Raw genomic sequence first — 21,417 nt, forward strand, 5'->3', positions numbered from 1 at the left:
CCAGGACCCCGGCTGCTCGCGAGAGCTGAGCCCAGGACGTGGAGCTAAGACCTAAGAGCTGTGGGTGCCCACACGTGTTCTCATTTCTGAGAAGGGTGGCGGCGTCCCTCGGCGCAGGACCGATGGCCGGTGAGGGTCAGCCGCAGTCCCCTCCTCCGTCCCTGTGTCTGCGGCAGCCGGTCCTGCCGAGCAGCTCTGGTCTCCGCCCTGGTCCGCCGGGGAGGCCGGAGGCCAGGGGCAGGACCCAGCTCCGCTCCTGTCCCTCTGTCCCGCTCCCTGAGCCCGGGGAGCGGGGAGGGCGAAGAGGAACGCGGATCTTCCATGGAATTATGTCCCGTGTGGTGGTCGCACTGTCCCCTCTTGAGTAAACCCAGCTTTGTCAGGCCGATGACTCTGAAAGGGAAGCTATGCAGTTAGCGTCTGCAGTGCGTGGGGGTGAGAGTCTGCTTTTGACCTGAAACTGCCCCAAAAGAGAAGCCGCCTCGCCCCTCCATGCCAACAGCCGTCTCTCAGGAAGTGATGATCGGAAGCGCTGCCCCGACGAGAAAGCTCCTGACACGGCTTCCGTGGCGAACAGCGGGTGAAGTGCAGACATAAACACACGTGAACAGGTTCTCCGCGTGGCGTGGCCGGGGTGTATCTCACCGCCTTCTTTTCATTCTGACGTGAAGATGCGGCAGGCGGCGCGGCTCCTCCCGGGGAGAGCTGCCTCGTGGAACCGCCGTTAAGAGGTTTCACACGCGTCGTTACGCTTTTACGTTGAAATGGATTTTTTTAATTTCCTGGTTTAATAAAAAAGTGACAGGAAACATAATTAAGGCAAAGAACAGGATCCGAGAATACATCATCTTGAAATATTCCACGACATTAACTTTATTTATGAGAAGGAGGCATCTTTCATTCCAGCGTCTGAAGCCGAGGGACCTGAGTGTGCGTGCCCCATGCCCCGCGTGGACGTGTTTTCTCTAAGCTACGTTTACAGCGAGGGAAACCGAGGCACGGGCCGCCGAGGTGTAGCAATAGCCCAGCTGCTCCTGCACTTCTCCCGGGGCCTCAGCAGGCGCTGTGCCCGCCCCAGTTCAGGACTGTGGTCTGGGGGCTCAGGGCTGCTCTCGGGCAGCCTCTCCGGGTGCCGGCGCAGGGCGTTGGACGAGTCATGTTGGGGCTGGGTGTTCCCCCACGTCCCCCCGATGCCGCGCTGGGTCCACTGCTTCATGTCAGGTGAGAAGCGGATCACCTGAAGTGCCTGTTAAAACACTGCCGTTCCTGCCCGGCCGGCGTGGCTCAGTGGCTGAGAGTCGACCTATGAACCAGGAGGTCACAGTTCAATTCCCGGCCAGGGCACGGGCCCGGGTTGCGGGCTGGATCCCCAGTGTGGGGTGTGCAGGAGGCAGCCGATCCATGATTCTCTCTGCATCATTGATATTTCTCTCTCTCCCTCTCCCTCTCCCTTCCTCTCTGAAGTCAATAAAAACATATTTAAAAAAAAAAAAATACTGCCGAAACCGGTGTGTCTCAGTGGATAGAGCGTCGGCCTGTGGACTGAAGGGTCCCGGGTTCGATTCCGGTCAAGGGCATGTGCCTTGGTTGCGGGCACATCCCCAGTAGGAGGTGTGCAGGAGGGCATGTGCCTTGGTTGCGGGCACATCCCCAGTAGGAGGTGTGCAGGAGGGCATGTACCTTGGTTGCGGGCACATCCCCAGTAGGAGGTGTGCAGGAGGCAGCGGATCGATGTTTCTCTCTCATCGATGTTTCTAGCTCTCTATCCCTCTCCCTTCCTCTCTGTAAAATATCAATAAAATATGTTTAAAAAAAAAAAATACTGCCGTTCCTTCCTCCTGTAAGAGATTCCCGAAATTTAATTCGTGACGCCTGGTTCTCGCCTCCACGCAGGGGCCCCGCTGCCCAGGCTGCGGTGGTACAAGGACGCCGTGCCGCTCGGCCAGCTCCAGGACCCGCGCTACCGGCTGCTCCCAGGCGGCCTGCGCATCGAGCGGCTGCGTCCCCGCGACGCCGGGATCTTCCAGTGCTTTGCCAGCAACGAAGGGGGCGAGGTGCAGACCTCCACCTACCTGGACGTCACCAGTGAGTACCGGCCACCAGAGGCCCAGCTTCCGGCCGTGGCCCCGTGGGGCACGCTCGGAGAGGGGTCACATCCGCTCGGCGCCTCGGGGTGCTGGGCGGGGCGTGGTGCCCAGGTGACTGCAGCCCCCAAGCCCCTCGCCACCTCTGCAGACGCGGAGCGCGAACGCACGGCTGTCCCGGGGGCCGCCCTGCTCTCAGCAGGTAGCGGGGACCCAGCACTTGAGCCTCCTGCACCGGGAAGTAGGAAACCCACTTTTCTGGACGTTGAGTGAGCCGCTCCCTCCTACTCTTTTCCTTGAGATAATTTTTCCACCTTTTAAATATTCATTCTCTGTTGCAGTTTTATTGACCGATTATAGCTCTTTTGTGAGCTTCCTCTATTACCCCATGGCGGACATATTGGGCCCTCGGAAAGCTGGAATGACGGGGAGGCTTTGTTGTATCTGTGCTTCGCCCCTTAATCTCGCCCAGCCGTGATACTGTTCGCACACGAAGGGGGATTTCGTCCGACTCTGGTTTCTTCTCCGGGCCTGTGCGTCTCCCCCCTTTAAGACAGAGTAGAACCTGGTGACTAGGGAGCGATACGGGCACGTTTGTGCTTTCGGAGGGAAATGCTGGTCTCCTCGGGGAGAGCCTTTGGAGGAAGTGGTCGATGCCGGTGTGTGCTGGCCGGGGGAGCCCACAGCGGCGGACAGACCTAAGATTGATGCGTGCACTTCAGCAAACGGGGCTCACTTCCTTGAACTGTGCCCAGGGGTCAAGTTTATTGTCCAGCTTGGAGCGTAGGAAACTAAAATGCCTTCAAACAGTAGAAATAACATTGGGCACTTAGCCGGAAACCGAGTTTGATGCATTCGAATTATTTTAAGCAGACGTGGCAGCAGCGGGCCAGGGTGGGACTGGCAGGGACTGGCACGCTTTCTAAAAGGGCAGACGGTAAGTCGGTTCAGCTTGGAGGGGCATGGTCTCAGTCACAGCAACTCAGCTCTGCTGGAGCAGGACAGCAGCACAGACAGCACAGAGCAGGTGGGCATGGCTGTGTTCCAATAAAGCTTTATTGATAAGAGGAGCACAGACAGCATAGAACAGGTGGGCGTGGCTGTGTTCCAATAAAGCTTTATTGATAAAAGGAGCACAGGCAGTATAGAACGGGTGGGCGTGGCTGTGTTCCAATAAAACTTTATTGACAAAAGCAGCACAGACAGTACAGAGCAGGTGGGTGTTTCAATAAAGTTTTATTGACAAAAGCAGGCACAGGGCTGCATTCGGCCCCCGGGTTGTGGGGGCCAACCTTTTCTCTATTTAGAGACCTGGGAAGAAGCTCTACTTAATTTCTCAGCCTCGGTGCTGTCATCAAAATGGAACCAACTCAGCCCAATTCACAAGGTCCCTGCAAAGATCAGATTGGAAATTTAAATGAACGTGCTACATACACTGGTTACCATGACAACTGGAGAGAGCAGATAAATGATTATGATTTGTAAGTGTAGGGTGTAGCAAAAGGGGCTTTTTTCAAATTAAGACCTTTAATGGGATGAAAATACAATGTAGCACAATCAATATTGGTGTGTTCGTTTAACAAACACGATTGAGCATGAGTGTCCCGCCCTCCGGGTCCTGGGGCCTTGGGGACAGCCGTGAGGAGGCGGGTTCCCTGCGGGCTGCCGGCAGGATCGGCAGCTCCGGGAGGGAGTCGGGCAGGGTTCCGGGTGTAGCACTAGTGACCCAGCGCTCAGGCCTGTGGACATCCACGTGGACAGTCCCTTCGAGGGACCAGCCTGAGCCTGTCCCTGTCACCTCCTCACGTAGATGTCGCACCAGCCTTCACGCAGCTTCCGGCAGACACCACGGTCACGGACGGGATGACGGCCACGCTGAGGTGCGAGGTGTCCGGGGCGCCCAGACCCGCCATCACCTGGAGGAGAGGTAGGCAGTGGGGATTCACACGGACCCGCCACGCTGGGGGGCGGAACACCGCAGGAGGCTCCGAGGCTCCGAGGCTCAGCCTGGGCGCAGGCCCAGCTGGCGGCGGGGATCTGGGAGGCCAAAGGTGAAGGGGCAGGCCCCTGTTTGTCATATGCTTTCTCTCGCTCGAGTGAGGTGGGATCGTAGCGCATGAGAGCGTTTCCAATGCGCACAAGCGTAGCGACGGCTCAGGACAGGCTCGGAGGGACATGGCGGGGAGTCCTCGCGCGCCCTGTGAATGGCGCTGGAGGACCCGCTGTGGTTGCGTCTGTGTGTAAAGGTCCCCTTCGTCCTGGCATCTCCTAGACTTGCTTCTTGGTTGTGGCCTGAGCGTGGCCCTCCCTCGAGCCCGGGGTTCTGACGCGCCTGTCTTCTCTCTGGTCTCCAGGAAGCCACGTGCTGGCCAGCGGCTCCGTGCGGATTCCCAGGTTCATGCTGCTGGAATCGGGGGGCCTGCAGATCAGCCCCGTCTCCATCCAAGATGCCGGCACCTACACCTGCTACGCAGCCAACACGGAGGGGTCCCTGAATGCGTCGGCCACGCTCACCGTGTGGAGTAAGGACCCAGCCCCGCGGGCTCCGCCTCAGCCCTGCTCTCACCTTCGTGTCCTCTGCTCAGGGACCCCCCGATGTCCGGACTCCGGTTCAGCCAGGGGAGGAGGATTGTCACAGCTAATTTCTAGGAACCTGTTCAGTAACTAACGTGTCCGTTTCCGAAGAACAGTTAGAAAGTGCGTTCCCAGATTTAAAGGGGGTTTCGGGAGAGGAGAGACTGACTTTTCAAGTCGGTGCAGTTGGGATATTGTCCCCAAGTGGCTCCCATAGCAAACGGGCAGGTTATGCGAGGAAACCGAGCCGAGAATTAAAATCCTAGAGCGAGTATATTTTTTTTTCTCTTATCATTGTAACCAACTCGAACACTCCTAGCTTATGAACCATGAATGCTCCCTGGATATGAGGCATGACCCGAGAGGGGGGGAGAGAGAGAGAGAGAGAGAGAGAAAGAGAGAGAGAGAGAGAGGGAGAGAGGGAGAGAGAGAGAGATGTTTGTTTCTCCAACGTTGGACTCTTCCTAGTTTATCTGTAACACGGGTTTCTGAAATGCAGAAGCAGTGGTTTTCCGGAGTGTGAGCATTGGCTAAGCAAGCATTCCTACCCCACCCCGTAGCCTCGCTCACCAGTGAGCGTCCCCGTCTCCCCGCGGCCGTATCTGTGTCGCTAAAACAGCGCTGTTCACGAGAGCAACACGAGCCGACTCCTCTGTGCTTGCTAACAGACGCCCTGATTGTCTGTGAGGCGGGAAACGCTAACCGGCGTGCGGGAGCCGTCTGCCGCCACGCCATCCTTCAGGAAAGGCCCCCCAGGCTCTGCTTCAGGCCCGTGGAGGTGTCTCTGGTTTCCTTGGCGTCCACTCTGGTAAACGGCCTTCCTAACGTGTCAGGAGCCCTAAGAACACTGCCTTCCCGTCGCCCCGCGATGGTCAGGTGCTGAAGAGGGGGTTGCCGGACTCCTGATTCATCCTTGTCCCTAAAATTAACCTTATCTTCACAAACGGACGTCTGCACGTCGCTGGGTCACCCGCCAGGCAGTTGTGTGGCTCTGCCAAGATCCAGGGTCAGAACCGCGGTGGATGCGGGAGCCACCGGGGCTGCGGGCGCCCTCCCCACGTGCCCACGGGTCTGTGCAGGCGCAGCACCGGCAGTGCCCCCTCTCCCCGCCCTGGAAACGCATGCTCCGAGATGCCTCCCGCACACCCGCTGCTGCCCTGAACCCAGTGTGCGACCCCCAAGTTCGGGCTGTGCACATGGCTGTCACCCCGGCTCCCGCTGTGGCGGCTGCTGGTCTGGGCGGAGGCCAGGCCTGCCCTTGGCCCTAGGCCACTCCGGCTCCGTGGCACCAGCAGCCTGGCATTTCTGAGCATCACTGTCCTGAGATCTGGGGTGTGATACCGCAGCGCTCACAGACTGCTGTGGGGACTGAGTGACACAGCGGCACAAATGAAGGCGCTTTGCAAGTCCTGGGTGCCGAGCGGCCGGCCGAAGTCCCGGATGCCGATCATCGTGGGGAAACGGATGCCCCCCTGGGAGTGGCAGCGGATGACCTGATAAACATCGCAGCCAGCCCTCCCCTCTCGCTTCTTCTGGAGCCCGGACCTCAGGGTGGCCTGGGAGGGCGGAGGCCTGGCGGTGTGGGAGGGCGTTTCAGTCCCCGGGCGGCCCTGGGTGCCAGGATAAGAGGAAACTTGGTTTCGATGTCAGGTGCCCGGTGCATTGCCCCGGAGGGGGGAAGCGCTCACGCCTGTAACTCTGTCTGAGCTCTGACTTGTGTTTTCAGATCGAACGTCCATCGTCACGCCCCCTGAGGACCGCGTGGTGATCAAGGGGACCACGGCCACGCTGCGCTGCGGGGCCACGCACGACCCCCGCGTCACCCTCCGGTAGCTCCTCCGTCCCCACGTGGGGGTGTTCAGACTCCGTGGGCTCGGGAAGGGAGGCTGAGACCAGAGGGAGAACTCAGGAGCTTTGATTTCAGCCGCAGGTCGCGGCGCCAGGCGGTGCGGCTCCACCGTTAATCACTCAGATCCCAGTCTCCGCCCCACCTTGCACATCACTTAGGGGGTGGCGTCCACCCCGGCCCCGGGGCAGTGCCCTTTGTGGGCGCAGATGAGGGGCCGCGCAGGGGAGAGGGCACCACAGTCTGTGGAGGTGGCGGGCAGGGCGGGGAGAGGGCCCGGGGCCTGGGCGGTCTGAAGGAGCTGCAGCGCCGTCCCGTCGGAGCTCAGACTGGGAAGGTCATGTCACCGTGGGGCGCAGCCGGCCAGCGCGTGGCACAAGCTCGGGCCACCGTGGCGAGCCCCTTCCCGGACTCGGGGTTGCAGAACGGGTTTCACTGTCAGACGCAGGCTCGAGCCTAAACCCTAACTCCGCACATCCTGGCATCGGCACTGGGCCTGAGGCAGAGGCGTGCCGTCAGCCATGGGGCCAGGCCGGGAGGTGCCCGCTTTCCGAGGCGCTCACCCAGCAGAGGGGGCGGGGCACATGCGCACAGGTGGTTTAACTGCACTCGGAGACGGCTGGCTTCTCGCTCGTCTCTGGCACGTGTTTGGCAAACGGTGAACATGTGTGTGCGTGTGGCCTGCTCTGCGTTCAGGAACTGGGGGCTCCGCTCTGGGGGTTAGACAGTCGTTGCCCCGGTGCAGGCAGCACTGGTCCCTGAGGCCCTTCCTGGGAATGAGAGAAGCAGTGCTCATAGCGACAGGTGTGACGGGTGGGTGACATCCTTAGCGCTGCCTCAGAGGCAGGAAGAGACTCCCGCCTCCACCGTGGTGCTTGCCAACCATGAGCCCGGCGTCATAGCAACCGGTCGTTCCACCATTCGGTCAATTTGCATATTAGCCTTTTATTATATAGGATTGATGTCAGAGAGGAAGGGAGAGGGAGAGAGAGAGAGGAACACCAATGATGAGAGAAAATCATGGATCGGCTGCCTCCTACACGCCCCACACTGGGGATCAAGCCCACAACCTGGGTATGTGCCCTTGACCGGAATCGAACCTGGGACCCTTCAGTCTGCAGCTGATGTTCTATCCATGGAGCCAAGGGCTCTTTTTGTTCTTTTTTATCGTATAGCCCACAGGGGATAGAATTCACCCTTTTTATCATATAGCCCACAGGGGACAGAATTCACCCTTTTTATCGTATAGCCCACAGGGGAGAGAATTCACCCTTTTTATCTTATAGCCCACAGGGGACAGAATTCACCCTTTTTATCGTATAGCCCACGGGGGATAGAATTCACCCTTTTTATCGTATAGCCCACAGGGGATAGAATTCACCCTTTTTATCGTATAGCCCACAGGGGATAGAATTCACCCTTTTTATCTTATAGCCCACAGGGGACAGAATTCACCCTTTTTATCGTATAGCCCACAGGGGATAGAATTCACCCTTTTTATCGTATAGCCCACAGGGTATAGAATTCACCCTTTTTATCTTATAGCCCACAGGGGACAGAATTCACCCTTTTTATCGTATAGCCCACAGGGGATAGAATTCACCCCTTTTATCATAGAACCCACAGGGGATAGAATTCACCTTTTTATCTTATAGCCCAAGGGGATAGAATTCACCCTTTTTATCTTATAGCCCACAGGGGATAGAATTCACCCTTTTTATCGTATAGCCCACAGGGGATAGAATTCACCCTTTTTATCATATAGCCCAGGGGGATAGAATTCACCCTTTTTATCGTATAGCCCACAGGGGACAGAATTCACCCTTTTTATCGTATAGCCCAGGGGGATAGAATTCACCCTTTTTATCGTATAGCCCACAGGGGACAGAATTCACCCTTTTTATCGTATAGCCCACAGGGGATAGAATTCACCCCTTTTATCATAGAACCCACAGGGGATAGAATTCACCTTTTTATCTTATAGCCCACAGGGGACAGAATTCACCCTTTTTATCGTATAGCCCCCAGGGGAGAGAATTCACCCTTTTTATCGTATAGCCCACAGGGGACAGAATTCACCCTTTTTATCGTATAGCCCACAGGGGATAGAATTCACCCCTTTTATCATAGAACCCACAGGGGATAGAATTCACCCTTTTTATCGTATAGCCCACAGGGGATAGAATTCACCCTTTTTATCGTATAGCCCACAGGGGATAGAATTCACCCTTTTTATCGTATAGCCCACGGGGGATAGAATTCACCTTTTTATCTTATAGCCCAAGGGGATAGAATTCACCCTTTTTATCGTATAGCCCACAGGGGACAGAATTCACCCTTTTTATCGTATAGCCCACAGGGGATAGAATTCACCCTTTTTATCGTATAGCCCACAGGGGGATAGAATTCACCCTTTTTATCGTATAGCCCACAGGGGACAGAATTCACCCTTTTTATCGTATAGCCCACAGGGGACAGAATTCACCCTTTTTATCGTATAGCCCACAGGGGATATAATTCACCCTTTTTATCGTATAGCCCACAGGGGGTAGAATTCACCCTTTTTATCGTATAGCCCACAGGGGACAGAATTCACCCTTTTTATCGTATAGCCCACAGGGAATAGAATTCACCCTTTTTATTATATAGCCCACAGGGGACAGAATTCACCCTTTTTATCGTATAGCCCACCGGGGATAGAATTCACCCTTTTTATCGTATAGCCCACAGGGGAGAGAATTCACCCTTTTTATCGTATAGCCCACCGGGGATAGAATTCACCCTTTTTATCGTATAGCCCACAGGGGATAGAATTCACCCTTTTTATCGTATAGCCCCCAGGGGATAGAATCACCCTTTCAAAGAGCAGGTGAAGTGGTCGGTGCCCCAGCCCCCAGCGCGCCTTCTCACAGACGGAGGGGCCAGCGCCAGACCCTCCCACCCTCTCTGACCCGGGCTCTGTGCTTGGCCGCAGCTACGTCTGGAGGAAGGACAACGTGGTCCTCGCCCCGCCCAGCAGCTCCCGGGTCCTGGTGGAGCAGGACGGGTCCCTGCTCATCAGCCAGACGTGGTCGGGCGACATTGGAGACTACACCTGCGAGATCACCTCCGAGGGCGGCAGCGACTCGCGGACGGCCCGGCTGGAGGTGATGTGAGTACCGTGTCCCCTCCCACCGGCTCTGAGGGCGGCTCCCGGAGGCCACACACCCGCCCAGCTGCCCTTCACCCGGTGCCACCCTCCATGGCTCTCCTCCAGTGGCCAGGGCCGTGTCTCTGCCTCACAGGTGCGTCCTTAGGGGGCTCCACCTTGTTCCGGGGGGGCTCGCTGACCCCGCGTCCTGTCCCCTGTGGCTCTGCCGGGCGAGGTCCTGTCTGCCGTGGGCACTGAGTAACGGGCCACTTTCCACCGAGCGCCCGCCCGGGGAGCTTCCAGGAGGGAGAAGGCAGGGCCTCCCGCCAGGAGGCGGACCTGGCAGCCAGCGGGGCGCGTCTCAGCCAGCGCCGGCCTCCGGGAGCAGCACTTGCCAGGAGCCCCTGGGAGATCGGACTGCGAAGGGGGCGTCCTCTGGTCTGGCCCGGCCCCGGGGTCCCCCTGCTCTCCTGCGTGACTCCCTGTGTTCCCGGCAGGAGGCTGGCACTTCCTTTAGCTCATTTGTAGAAATGCTGTCCTCGCAAACATTCCCCGAGCTCATCTGTACAAGAGTAAACCCGCCGGTGAAGAGGCAGAGTGGGGGCGGGCGGGGGAGATGGGGGCGCAGCAGCCAGCTCTGGGTCCCCCTGCGTCCCGGGGAGCGGGCAGGCCGGCCCCGAGGAAAGGCAGTAGGAGAGGCTTGCCTGCTGGTCTCACCCACCCAGCCAGGGTCCCCTAGACCAGTGGTCGGCAAACTGCGGCTCTGTTGACTAATGAGTTTGCCGACCACTGCCTTCGGGAAAAACACTTAAAAAACATTTTAATAATGTACTAATGTCTTTAACCTGAAGTCAAAACTTCTGGGTAAGGGTAATGCCTTACGCAGTGGTCGGCAAACTCATTAGTCAACAGAGCGGCAAACTGCGGCTCGCGAGCCGCATGTGGCTCACAAGCCGCAGTTTGCCGACCACTGCTCTAGACAAAGCTCACTCCCCGGACGCAGAACCTGAGCAGTGAGCACAGGCCACGCCTCATTGGTCTGTGAATCCCGGGACCAGGCTGAGGGGACTATCAGTGATAGACAGGCTTGAGCACAGACACTGGGGTGAGTGAGCGACCACAGCCCTGCTGGCCCTGCTGCAGGGACAGGTGAGGCTGTGCGGGGCTGCGTGAGGCTGTGCGGGGACAGGTGAGGCTGTGCGGGGCTGGGTGAGGCTGTGCGGGGCTGGGTGAGGCTGTGCGGGGCTGGGTGAGGCTGTGCGGGGCTGGGTGAGGCTGTGTGGGGACGGGTGAGGCTGTGTGGGGACAGGTGAGGCTGTGCGGGGCTGGGTGAGGCTGTGCAGGGACAGGTGAGGCTGTGCGGGGACAGGTGAGGCTGTGCGGGGCTGGGTGAGGCTGTGCGGGGACAGGTGAGGCTGTGCGGGGACAGGTGAGGCTGTGTGGGGACAGGTGAGGCTGTGCGGGGCTGGGTGAGGCTGTGCGGGGCTGGGTGAGGCTGTGTGGGGCTGGGTGAGGCTGTGCATGTCCTGGGGTGAGGGGGTGTGGGGTTGGGTGAGGCTGTGTGGGGACAGGTGAGGCTGTGCGGGGCCTGGGGTGAGGGGGTGTGGGGACAGGTGAGGCTGTGCGGGGCCTGGGGTGAGGGGGTGTGGGGTTGGGTGAGGCTGTGCGGGGCCTGGGGTGAGGGGGTGTGGGGTTGGGTGAGGCTGTGTGGGGCCCAGGTGAGGGGATGAGACTGTGTGGGGCCCGGGGTGAGGGGGTGAGGCTGTGTGGGTACCAGGATGAGGGGGTGAGGCTGTGGAGTGGCCCCGGTGCCTCCAGGACCTGAACTGGCCCCGCCCACCCACTGCCTGCAGGGTCTCGTCCAAGACGACCACCCCGTGTTCTCTGTAGGCAGGGGTCCTCAAACTTTTTAAACGGGGCCAGTTCACTGTCCCTCAGACCGTGGGAGGGCCGGACTATAGTTTAAAAAAAAGTATGAACAAATTCCTATGCGCATTGCAGGCCCGGGACGAGTCGGCTGCTAAGCAGGACAGGCAGCAGTACCCGGCGGGCCGGATAAATGTCCTCGGCGGGCCGCATGTGGCCCGCGGGCCTTAGTTTGAGGACCCTGCTGTAGAGGCTCCTCTTTGGGGGCAAAGGTCACCCTAGTCAGCAGGGAAACAGCAGGAGCCTCAGCCCCAGAGGCTGGGGGGGGGTCTTGGTGCTGCGACCACGGCTGTGTGCAGGTGACCCCCAGTTCTGTGCATGAGCAGGGAAATGGGCCCCCACCCCCTCACCATTGGACCTGTGGGCCCTGTCTCCATCTTCCCGTGCCCTCGCCCCCACTCAGGTGCCTCCGCGGTGTCTGCCCAGGGCCTGTCCTCTGCCGTCTCCATCCGGAGGAGCTGCCCTCAGGCTCCAGGATGCACACTGGGCCGCCGGGGTCTCCATGGGCTCCCGGGGTCACACAGAGGAAGCACCGTGTTCACGCCCCCAGCTAAAGTGGGGGCACTGGGTGCACAGCTCCGCGCTCCAGCGCCTGATGGTGCCTGGCGGTGTCTGGGGGTGCCTGGGGGTGTCTGGGGATGCCTGGGGGTGTCTGGGGATGCCTGGGGGTGTCTGGGGGTGTCTGGGGATGCCTGGCGGTGTCTGGGGATGCCTGGGGGTGTCTGGGGGTGTCTGGGGATGCCTGGTGGTGTCTGGGGGTGTCTCGGGGTCTCTGGGGGTGTCTGGAGGTCTCTGGGGGTGTCTGGGGGTGTCTGGGGGTGTCTGGGGATGCCTGGTGGTGTCTGGGGGTGTCTGGGGGTCTCTGGGGGTGTCTGGGGGTGTCTGGAGGTCTCTGGGGGTGTCTCGGGGTGTCTGTGCCCTGCAGACACTCAGTAGATGCCAGTGGTTGGTTGAGTGCATGAATGAATGAATGTGTGTCACCGGCCGTTGGGGACCTGCCTCCCGATTTCACTCACACCCTTCTTCCCCTTTGATGCCCACACCCTGGGCTTCTCCCGGGAACTAACGCAGGCTCAGCCCACACGGCCATGAGCCTGGGCACCCAGTGCCACCCCCTTCTGCTCTGGCCCTGCGTCTCTCCCCTCCGTCCACAGCTCGTGCCGAGGATTTTTAAATGTTGGTCACATTGGAGTCCAGGCCACATAGTAAACTCCCTTTGAGGACCCTCACATCACGGGTCCTTGGTGCCGAGTGAGTCATGTGAGCGTTTCCCACGCCTCTGTCCCCGGGCGCCGCTCTGCACGCGTCTGACACGCGCCTTCTTCTCTCTCACTCCGCGGTGTATGTGCTGCTGATTTACGTGTCTTCCCAGCTATTCGCTCCTTTGATTTCCTCGAAGTAAAATACATTTTCCAGCCCATGTTGCCGAATCTCTAAAATAACAGGCTCCCCGTAACAGGAGCCAGAGAAACATTTGCCGATCTGTGATGTGACCCACGCGGCACCGGCTCCGGGGCTGTCTGAAGACGCCGCGTGAACTGTCGTTAGCGTCCCGAGCTGCTCCTGATCGGGATGGATGGGGAGCCGCAGGTTACAGTGCGCGTCTGCGACCCGCACAGGCCCTGACTCGCGCCCCCGAGATGCCGGCGGTGATGACAGTAATCACGGCTCATGATCGCAGGCGTCGGCGCTCGGAGCTTCCCAATCGAGCACAACCGCATTCCCGTGATTTACTCCGATGGCAACAGGAGAAGAAAAGGGAAAACCTCCCATCGCAGAAGCCACTGAGAGGCCCTTGCGGCCAAGTGGTGCCCTCCACGCCTGGCAGGCCTCCGCGCCACTTGAGTTCAAGCTGCTTTGTTAACGCGGAGACGGGAGGTTAGACTTGGGCTTTCACGGCCCGTGGGCAGCCGCTCACGCCGCCCTCCCTGTGAGAGCCTGGGCGGGTCCCTCACACCCTGCACCGGGGCCTCCGCACCCCTGGCTCAGGGACTTTGGGCAAGTTCCCCGCCTCTCAGCCTCGGTTTCCTGAGCTGGAAACTGGGTGCCCCATCCCGCTCCTCGGGGCGCTGCTGTGAGGAGCGAATGACCCGGTGTTTGTAGAAGCGCCTGGAGCCTGGCTCGGGGCGGACCCGCAAGCAGTCCCCCCGTCATTCCTCCCTTCCCGCCCCGTGCACACGTCACCCGCTCTCCTCGGCAGCCCCCCTCCACCCCGGCCGGGAGGGCTCCCTCTCACCTGCTTCGGCTTGCTGTGTTCATGGCCCTGTGACCAGCCGTCTGCTGCTGAGCCCGGTGCCAGGACAGGTCCGGACTGGGCAGCTCCCCCACCGATGGGCTGGGGGCGTCTGCGGATGGGGGAACACGAGGAGGGCTCACAGGAGTGCCTGCCTCCTCCCCTCCCACAAGGACAGGCTCTGCCATCCGGATGGTCCTGAGACGCGTCCGGTAAATCCACATCACAGGGTCCAGGGGTGACACGCTGGCCCCGCCTGGGTGTGTCTCTCCTCGGAGCGGCTGGGGCCCGAGGGACGGAACGTCTGGGTGACTCGGGACCCGCAGAGCCGTGCCCAGCGCCCGAGGGACCGGCTCCGAGGCTCTGTGGGTCGGCTCATCGCTCACCATTTAAGACCCAGTTAGATCAGAGACTCATCCCTGTGAATGGGCTGTGGGAAACCCCGTTACGGGCCGTGAAGACTGGGAGGCGGGGATGTTCTGCAATAAACCCGGTGGCAAAGCCGTAGTCGGGAGCAGCCCCGGGCCGTGTCTCAAGAATCATCAGGCCCCGCCGTCTCCATCCTCGGAGCGAAGCGGAGGAAGACGGGTTTGGCCACGTGACCGTTGGTGCTTTTATAGAAAAGTGCTTCTCTGACCTTCGCTGCCCAGCAGCCCCTGCAGCCCCACCTCTGCCCGTTGCCTTCCTGTTTCTCTCAAAACGCGAGGTCGCGCTCCCTCCACGGCTGTTGGTTGTTGCTCATTCTGGCTGTCCCTGCAGGCAGTGGGCTTGATGGCGACCCCCAGCTCCTCTCCATCACCCGCTGACTCAGCCCTGGGCTCCGTCCCACTGTCCCTCCACTCGGGCATTTGTCACCCTGTCTGCGTGTCCCCGGCTGTGAGTCACTGCTCACCGTCAGTCTCCGTTCGAAGCTGCAGCGGAAAGCCGAGATGCGATCTGCTCCCATCAGATGGATGCTCTGAATCGGACCCGAATATATGAAACCGCCGTTATCGGTTATTGACGCGCGGATGGAGACTCTCACGAAGCTTAATCCCCAGATAAGCGAAGCGTATCACTTGCAGAAACGGTCGGTTTCCGAGGTGTGTTAGCAAGCCTTCCGCAGAGAGCCGGGTGAGAAGCAACACGAGAGGCCAGAGAGGACTCCGCGTGTGGAGGCTGGACCTGGGGGAGGTAAATTTCCTCCGGCCCTGAGTCCTGTGCCGCATGTGGAAGCCACATTTTGCATCAGGCGTCGCCCTGGGCATGGCCGAGCCGGGCAGTGCGATGTGCTGGGCAGCGGAGGACGAGAGCTCGCGGCTTCTGATGCGTCGCAGACGCGATGCCCTCCGCCTCCTGGAGCGAGGCAGGGTTGGCCCCGGTGACCTCGTAGGCATCACCCAGGTGGCCCGGGGCCAGGAGCAGCAGTGACAGTCCGTCACTCAGGAAAGCCCGGGGTTGGAAGTTCCCTCCCAGGAACCGGACGGGGACCAGCCAGGCTCCGCGTCACAGCACGGCCGGCGGCGGCCCGGGGCCATGCCCACGCTGAGCGTGTCTCCAGGAGGGACCGACTCCACGGCGTTGGTTCTGTTCCTGAGCGAAGCCACTCCAGGAGGACGTGGGGAGGGCAGAGCGGCATTTTCACCGAACGCCTACGTCGGGGTCCTTGTGGGAAGCCAGAGGGGTGTGGCTGTTGGAGAACTCAAATGAAAATAACAGCTCCTTTTTTAAAAAATATGTATTTTTATTGATTTCAGAGAGGAAGGGAGATCAACTGCCCCCTGCACGCCTCACAGTGGGGATCGCACCCACAACCCGGGCATGTGCCCTGCCTGGGAATCGAACCCTATCCCCCTGGCTCATAGGTCGATGCTCAACCACTGAGCCACACCAGCCGGCCCACAGCCCTTCTTGTAGCTTAAAGCTCATTCACAACAAAGAAAAGAAGCCATGGGGGCGTTCAGGAAGAGACTGGACAAAAATCATACACCTATGGATGAGGACAGTGGGGGGGAGGTAAGGGCAGAAGGTGGGGTGGGAACCGGGTGGAGGGGAGCTATGGGAGGGAAAAGGAGAAACAATTGTAATAATCTGAATAAAGATTTATTTAAAAAATAATAAAAAAATAAAATAGTAATAACAATAATTAAAAATAAAAATATAATAATAAAAAAGTAAAATAAAGTGAAAAAAAAAGAAGAAGAAGAGAAGCCAGAGCCGAGGCCCAAGTTGCTTCTTTATGGTGCTCACTTAGCGTCGCATCCACGTCGGAAACACCTGCCCGTAAACGGTGCGCGTGGGCAGAGAGCTGCTCCTCGGGTCGCCGTGAGCGCGGCGCGGCTTAGTAAACCCCAAAGGGTGACGCGTGAGCTTTCAAAATCGCAACGTCAAGTGCAGGCACGGCTTTCTGCGCTGGCCCGCGCGGCTCGGCAGGAATTGATGCCGGAGGGAGACCAGGCCTCGCGAGTGGGTGGCGCAGGTCGCACTGGGCGTCCGCTCTCCCCGGCATCCCTAGGCCACAAGGCGCATCCTCTCCAGCCTTGGGAGACGTGGGGGCTCGGGGTGGGGGGCACGTAGCTCCCGATGGAAGGCGGCAGAGCGCCGTGGGAGAGCCGCGCCCTGCGTGGAAGCTCTGACCGCGAACCCCATGAACACCGTCGTCCCCGGCATCGGCAGAACCCACTTGCTGCCCCTCTGTCGCCTCGCCGTGTGTTCCTCTCCCGCGGGTGCAGTCCTGTCCCCACCGCATCCCCTCTCGGCGCTTCCCCCAGGCCTCCCACGTGCGGCAGGAGAGAGCACAGGACACCACGCTGGTCAGTCCCCGGCCCCCACGTCCTTGGAGGGTGTGCGGGCGCGTTTCGGCTGAAAACTCCCCGTGTGGGACCCGTGTTGGGCCCCATTGCCCGGCCTTTCCCTGCGTGTCAGACTGACTGCTGTCACGCACAGCCTCCGGCTGTAAAACACGTGTGTGGTCACTTGTTTAATGATATCCCGTGTGGAAATGGCGCCTCCCGCCCGATCCAAATGGCAGCCATGGCCCCTTTAGTCCCATCAGGGCCGGGCCAGCCGGGCTCGGAGAACAAGCGCGCGTGAGTGTGCGGGGCGGTTTCCGAGGCGGCGGGTCGCGCGTGCTCGTGTCGGGCGTGTGTCACGTCCTCCCTCTCGGCACTGCGCACGGGACTGCGGGCGGCCCGGCTCCCCCGTCTGACCTGTGTTCTCTCCTCTCTGACCCCCCTCCCAGTGAGCTGCCGCACCCCCCGCAGAACCTGCTGGCCCGCCTGGACGCCGCGCACAGCCACACGGTGCTGCTGAGCTGGGTCCGCCCCTTCGACGGCAACAGCGCGGTCCTGCGCTACGTGGTGGAGCTGTCGGAGAACAGTGAGTAGGGCAGCGCGGGCCTCGGGTCCCCTCGGGCCTCTGTCCTTCACCCTCAGTCCTGCTCCGGCCCGCACGGTGCTTCACGCAGCCGCCGGCACACCCCGGCTCTGGGTTGGGAAAGGTCGGGGCGAGGGGCAGCCCCGTGGGGGCAGAGGAATGGCGGGGCCTCCTGTGAGCCTGGATCTGGGCTGCAGCCCCGTGGAGGGGGCGGGGGAGGGGGCCTGCACACAGGCTGCCCTGAGCGGGTCCTGGGTTCGGTGTTGTCCCCGGGACGAACCCTGAAATGAGCTCCCCAGGCCTCCCCTTGGGCCGATTTGCGCGTCGACCCCCCAGCGATGGGGGACATCTCTGCCTGCGTCCTCGGGGGCGGCGTGCATCCGGCGTCCCAGTGTCCAGGGGGCCCTTCCTCTCCTCGCGCCCCATCTCTCGCCGCAGCGACACCCCTCCCCAAGCTCACTCCTGGCTATCCTGCCGCCCCGGCGTCCTCCATCCCTTTGTGGGGGCCACGCAGAAGCCCCCATTGTTAAGAATAGACGGCTGGGCCGAAACCGGTTTGGCTCAGTGGATAGAGCATCGGCCTGTGGACTGAAGGGTCCCAGGTTCGATTCCGGTCAAGGGCATGTACCTTGGTTGCGGGCACATCCCCAGAAGGAGGTGTGCAGGAGGCAGCTGATTGATGTTTCTCTCTCATTGATGTTTCTAACTCTCTATCCCTCTCCCTTCCTCTCTGTAAAATATCAATAAAATATATTAAAAAAAAAAAAAAAAAAAGAATAGACGGCTGGGCTCCGGAGCGTGGTCCAGGCACCGCCGGCCTCTCCCGGTTCGCCTCCAGCCGCTCAGGCTTGGCTTCGCGCTCGGCAACAAGGCGGCGCTCCACCCTGCGCCCCCTGCGCCCACAGGCCTTCGGTGCCCAGCCTGGGCCCTGCTGGACCTGCCCTCTCTCCCCTCCCCCCTCCTCCCCCTCCCCCACCTCTCCTGCCCCCGCCTGTGTCAGCGCCCGTCCATCACCTCCTCTGGGGCCGCTGTCTCAACGTCCTGCTGGGCCTTCCTGGCACCATACCCAAGAGGCCCTGGGGGCACCGAACACAGCCAGGGCCCCAGCCCTGATGGAAACATCTGGAAGGAAACGGTAATGCCTCCTGCTCGAGTTTGCAGGACATTCTGCACCCTCGTCCGGAAGACGGATGAATGAGGTCCTCACTCGCTCGGGTCTCCGAGCCGCGTTGCCCCGATTCCGGGCTGTTGGGCGCTTTCCCGGGCGGCCGCCTTCCTCCGCCGGGTCTGTCCATGCCCTCCCCTGCTTGCCATCCAGGCCTCGGGGTCCCTGTCTTTGTGATGAGTGTGCTTTCCACCGGCTTTGTACCCTAATTTCTGTGTGTAACTTTCCGGCAGCCCGGAGTGTTTGATTTTTATGTGCTCAAACCCACCGGTGTTTTCCTTTATGATTTCTTTTATTGCTTTTCTCTTTGGCTGTTTCAGCACTGCTGAGTATAGAATCCATCTTGTACGTTTCCTTCTCGCCGTTGTTCTTTGCTTTATTATTTTGTTCCTTCTAACATCTCTTTTGTTAAACGTACCGGGGTGACATCGGTCGTCAACATGGGCATCTAGGTTTCCGGTGTGGTCTTCTTGCCTTTATTTCTTTGAATATATTTTTATTGATGTCAGGGAGGAAGGGAGAGGGAGAGAGAAACATCCATGAGGAGAGAGAGTCATTGATCAGCCGCTTCCTGCACGCCCCACACTGGGGATGGAGCCCGCAACCCAGGCATGTGCCCTGGCCCGGGAATCGAACCGTGACCTCCTGGTTCATAGGTCAACATTCAACCACTGAGCCACGCCGGCCTGCTTGCGTTTAAAGCTGTAAGCAGTGACCATTTGACCCTAGTTCACCTGGAACTCAGGCGTGCTGAGAGCCGACACGGGCCGGTCTCTCTTCCCAACGGCCGCCCTCCCCCGCGGCGCTCACAGAACAGTGCGTGTGCTGCGGCTGCTTCTGTTTTCATGTGTTAAGGGGACCTGTTTATACAACAGTCTGTTTGGGATTCATTTGATTCATCCTCTGTTTTCTGCCAGTTTTAGAGCATTTTCCTTGGTTCGGTCCCAACACTTGTTGTCATCGCTGATAAGTGAGCCCCCTCACCGTCCAGAATTGTGTGACTTCTTGCCGCCTGTTCCTCCTTTCAGGAGGGAATTGGAGTTACTTTGTAAGGTTTCAAAACTAGCCTCGCCCTGACCGGTTTGGCTCAGTGGATAGAGCGTCGGCCTGCGGACTCAAGGGTCCCGGGTTCGATTCTGGTCAAGGGCATGTACCTTGGTTGTGGGCACATCCCCAGTGGGAGGTGTGCAGGAGGCAGCTGATCGATGTTTCTCTCTCATCGATGTTTCTGACTCTCTATCCCTCTCCCTTCCTCTCTGTAAAATATCAGTAAAATACATTTAAAAAAAAAAAAAAAAACTAGCCTCATGGTGGGCTGGCCCTTGGTAAGCCTGAGATGCGGTTCTGAGCACTGACTTCCTGGGTGTCCTGTCTTCTCCTCCAGATACCGGGGCTCCTGCCCGCGGGAAAGGGGCCCTCAGGTTTCCTCCCACGCCCCGCTGGCCAGGTGGGAGCGGGGGAGCACGGCTGCCCAGGCCTCTGTCTCCCGTTCGGCCGCTCCCCGGCGCGCGTCACTCCAACCAGTGTTCATCGATCCTCTGAGTTTTCCAGGGGGACAGTCACATCTCCTCTAAGCGATAAACAGTGCCGTTTTCTGTTTGTTTTTATAACTTGCTGGGCTGGTCAGGATAATCTTAAAATCATCAGCATAGCAGCGTCTCCTGTTGTTCATTCTCTGTCTCCGTGGAAGGCCTACCAGGACCTTATTGTTATGTATGGTGCTGAGAGGAAGGGAGGGAGGGAGGGAGGGAGGGAGGGAGAGGGACATCGCTGTGAGAGAGACACATCAATTGGTTGCCTCCCACACGACGGCCCCACCGGGGCCGGGGATCAAACCGCAAATTATTCTTAGACGAACTAAACACTTTGTTTAGCGATCGCCTCCTGATTATGCGGGAGCGCCCTCCGCCCGCCTGCAGCTCACCGCTCCCCACTCAGTGGCGATGTGCCCGCCAGGGAGAGGACAGGCCGTGACACCACCGCTGGGCTGGCGGCTGCGGGCCGGCCCCTGGGGAGACGGGGGGGGGGGGGGGACAGGCCACTCCTGTCCCTGAGACTGGATGACCTGACAGAGCGAAGGCTCCTGTGGGCACGGTGCCCCTCGTGCTGTGGCCCCCAAAGGCCCCGGGCTGTTGGCTGCAGGGTGGCGGGGCCGGTGCAGGTGCCTCGGGCGCGGCTGCGACCTGAAGCCCGTGTAGCTGTGTTCCTAGCCGCGCACGCTGTCAGGGCGCCGACGTCCAGCTCATTCCCCTCTGGGCGTTCCCACGAACCTCACATGAGTGGCGTCTGCTCCCACTTAAAACCCACGCGGGGGGGTGGCGGGGTGCGTGTCACAGCTGCCTGCCGCTCTCGGCTGTGTCGTCGGCCCAGACTGGGGCTAAGGTGCAGGATTTGGGGTTCTCTCCCCCTCGATCCCGGCCGGCAGACGATGGAGCGATGTCCCCGTGTCCCCTGCGGGCCTGGCCCGTCCCCAGACTGACATGGCTTCCCATGCGGGCGTGGTCATCGTGACCCCCTCGCGCAGGACACAGAGTGCCCTCCATTCGCCCCCCTCGTGTCCGCCCTGAGGCCGGGTCAGCTCCTGCAGAGAGGCCCCGTGTCCACCCGGCACCGCCAGCCAAGGGTTAGCCCATCCCCAGCCAGCGTCACGGTGTGTCTCCTGCCTGAGGCCGGGCCCGCGTTCGGGATCTGGGCAGGCCCCACGGCCGCTCTCTTCCCCAGCTCATTCCCGGGCGTCCTGTACGAAGTGACCAACGGCCCGGCCAAAGGGTGCATGAGCTCTGCGCACAGATCACGCAGGCCCACGGGCCCTCCGAAGCTCGCAGGCCAGGGCCCCTTGGCCACAGAGTGGCTCCACACACCTGTGGGCACACTTGTGGGCACACCTGCGGGCACACCTGTGGGCACACTTGTAGGCACACCTGCGGGCACACTTGTAGGCACACCTGCGGGCACACTTGTAGGCACTCCTGCGGGCACACTTGTAGGCACACCTGCGGGCATACCTGTGGGCACACTTGTAGGCACTCCTGCGGGCACACTTGTAGGCACACCTGCGGGCACACTTGTAGGCACACCTGCGGGCACACTTGTAGGCACACCTGC

General features: G+C 60.1%; 1 protein-coding gene across 1 annotated transcript in view; it reads left to right on the forward strand.

Annotated features, from left to right (window-relative positions):
- Positions 1-21,417, forward strand: part of SDK1 (sidekick cell adhesion molecule 1) — a gene marked incomplete at its 5' end in the record, with an annotated part of 646,035 nt that overhangs the window by 519,841 nt on the left and 104,777 nt on the right. The window contains 6 exons of the mRNA XM_080672625.1: positions 1,894-2,085; positions 3,895-4,011; positions 4,439-4,606; positions 6,385-6,487; positions 9,479-9,655; positions 17,014-17,150. Of these exons, the coding sequence (XP_080528751.1) occupies positions 1,894-2,085; positions 3,895-4,011; positions 4,439-4,606; positions 6,385-6,487; positions 9,479-9,655; positions 17,014-17,150 (894 nt within the window). The remainder of the gene's footprint in view (positions 1-1,893; positions 2,086-3,894; positions 4,012-4,438; positions 4,607-6,384; positions 6,488-9,478; positions 9,656-17,013; positions 17,151-21,417) is intronic.

This window comes from Plecotus auritus (assembly GCF_963455305.1).
Source record: "Plecotus auritus genome assembly, chromosome: 6".
Lineage (NCBI taxonomy): Eukaryota > Metazoa > Chordata > Mammalia > Chiroptera > Vespertilionidae > Plecotus > Plecotus auritus.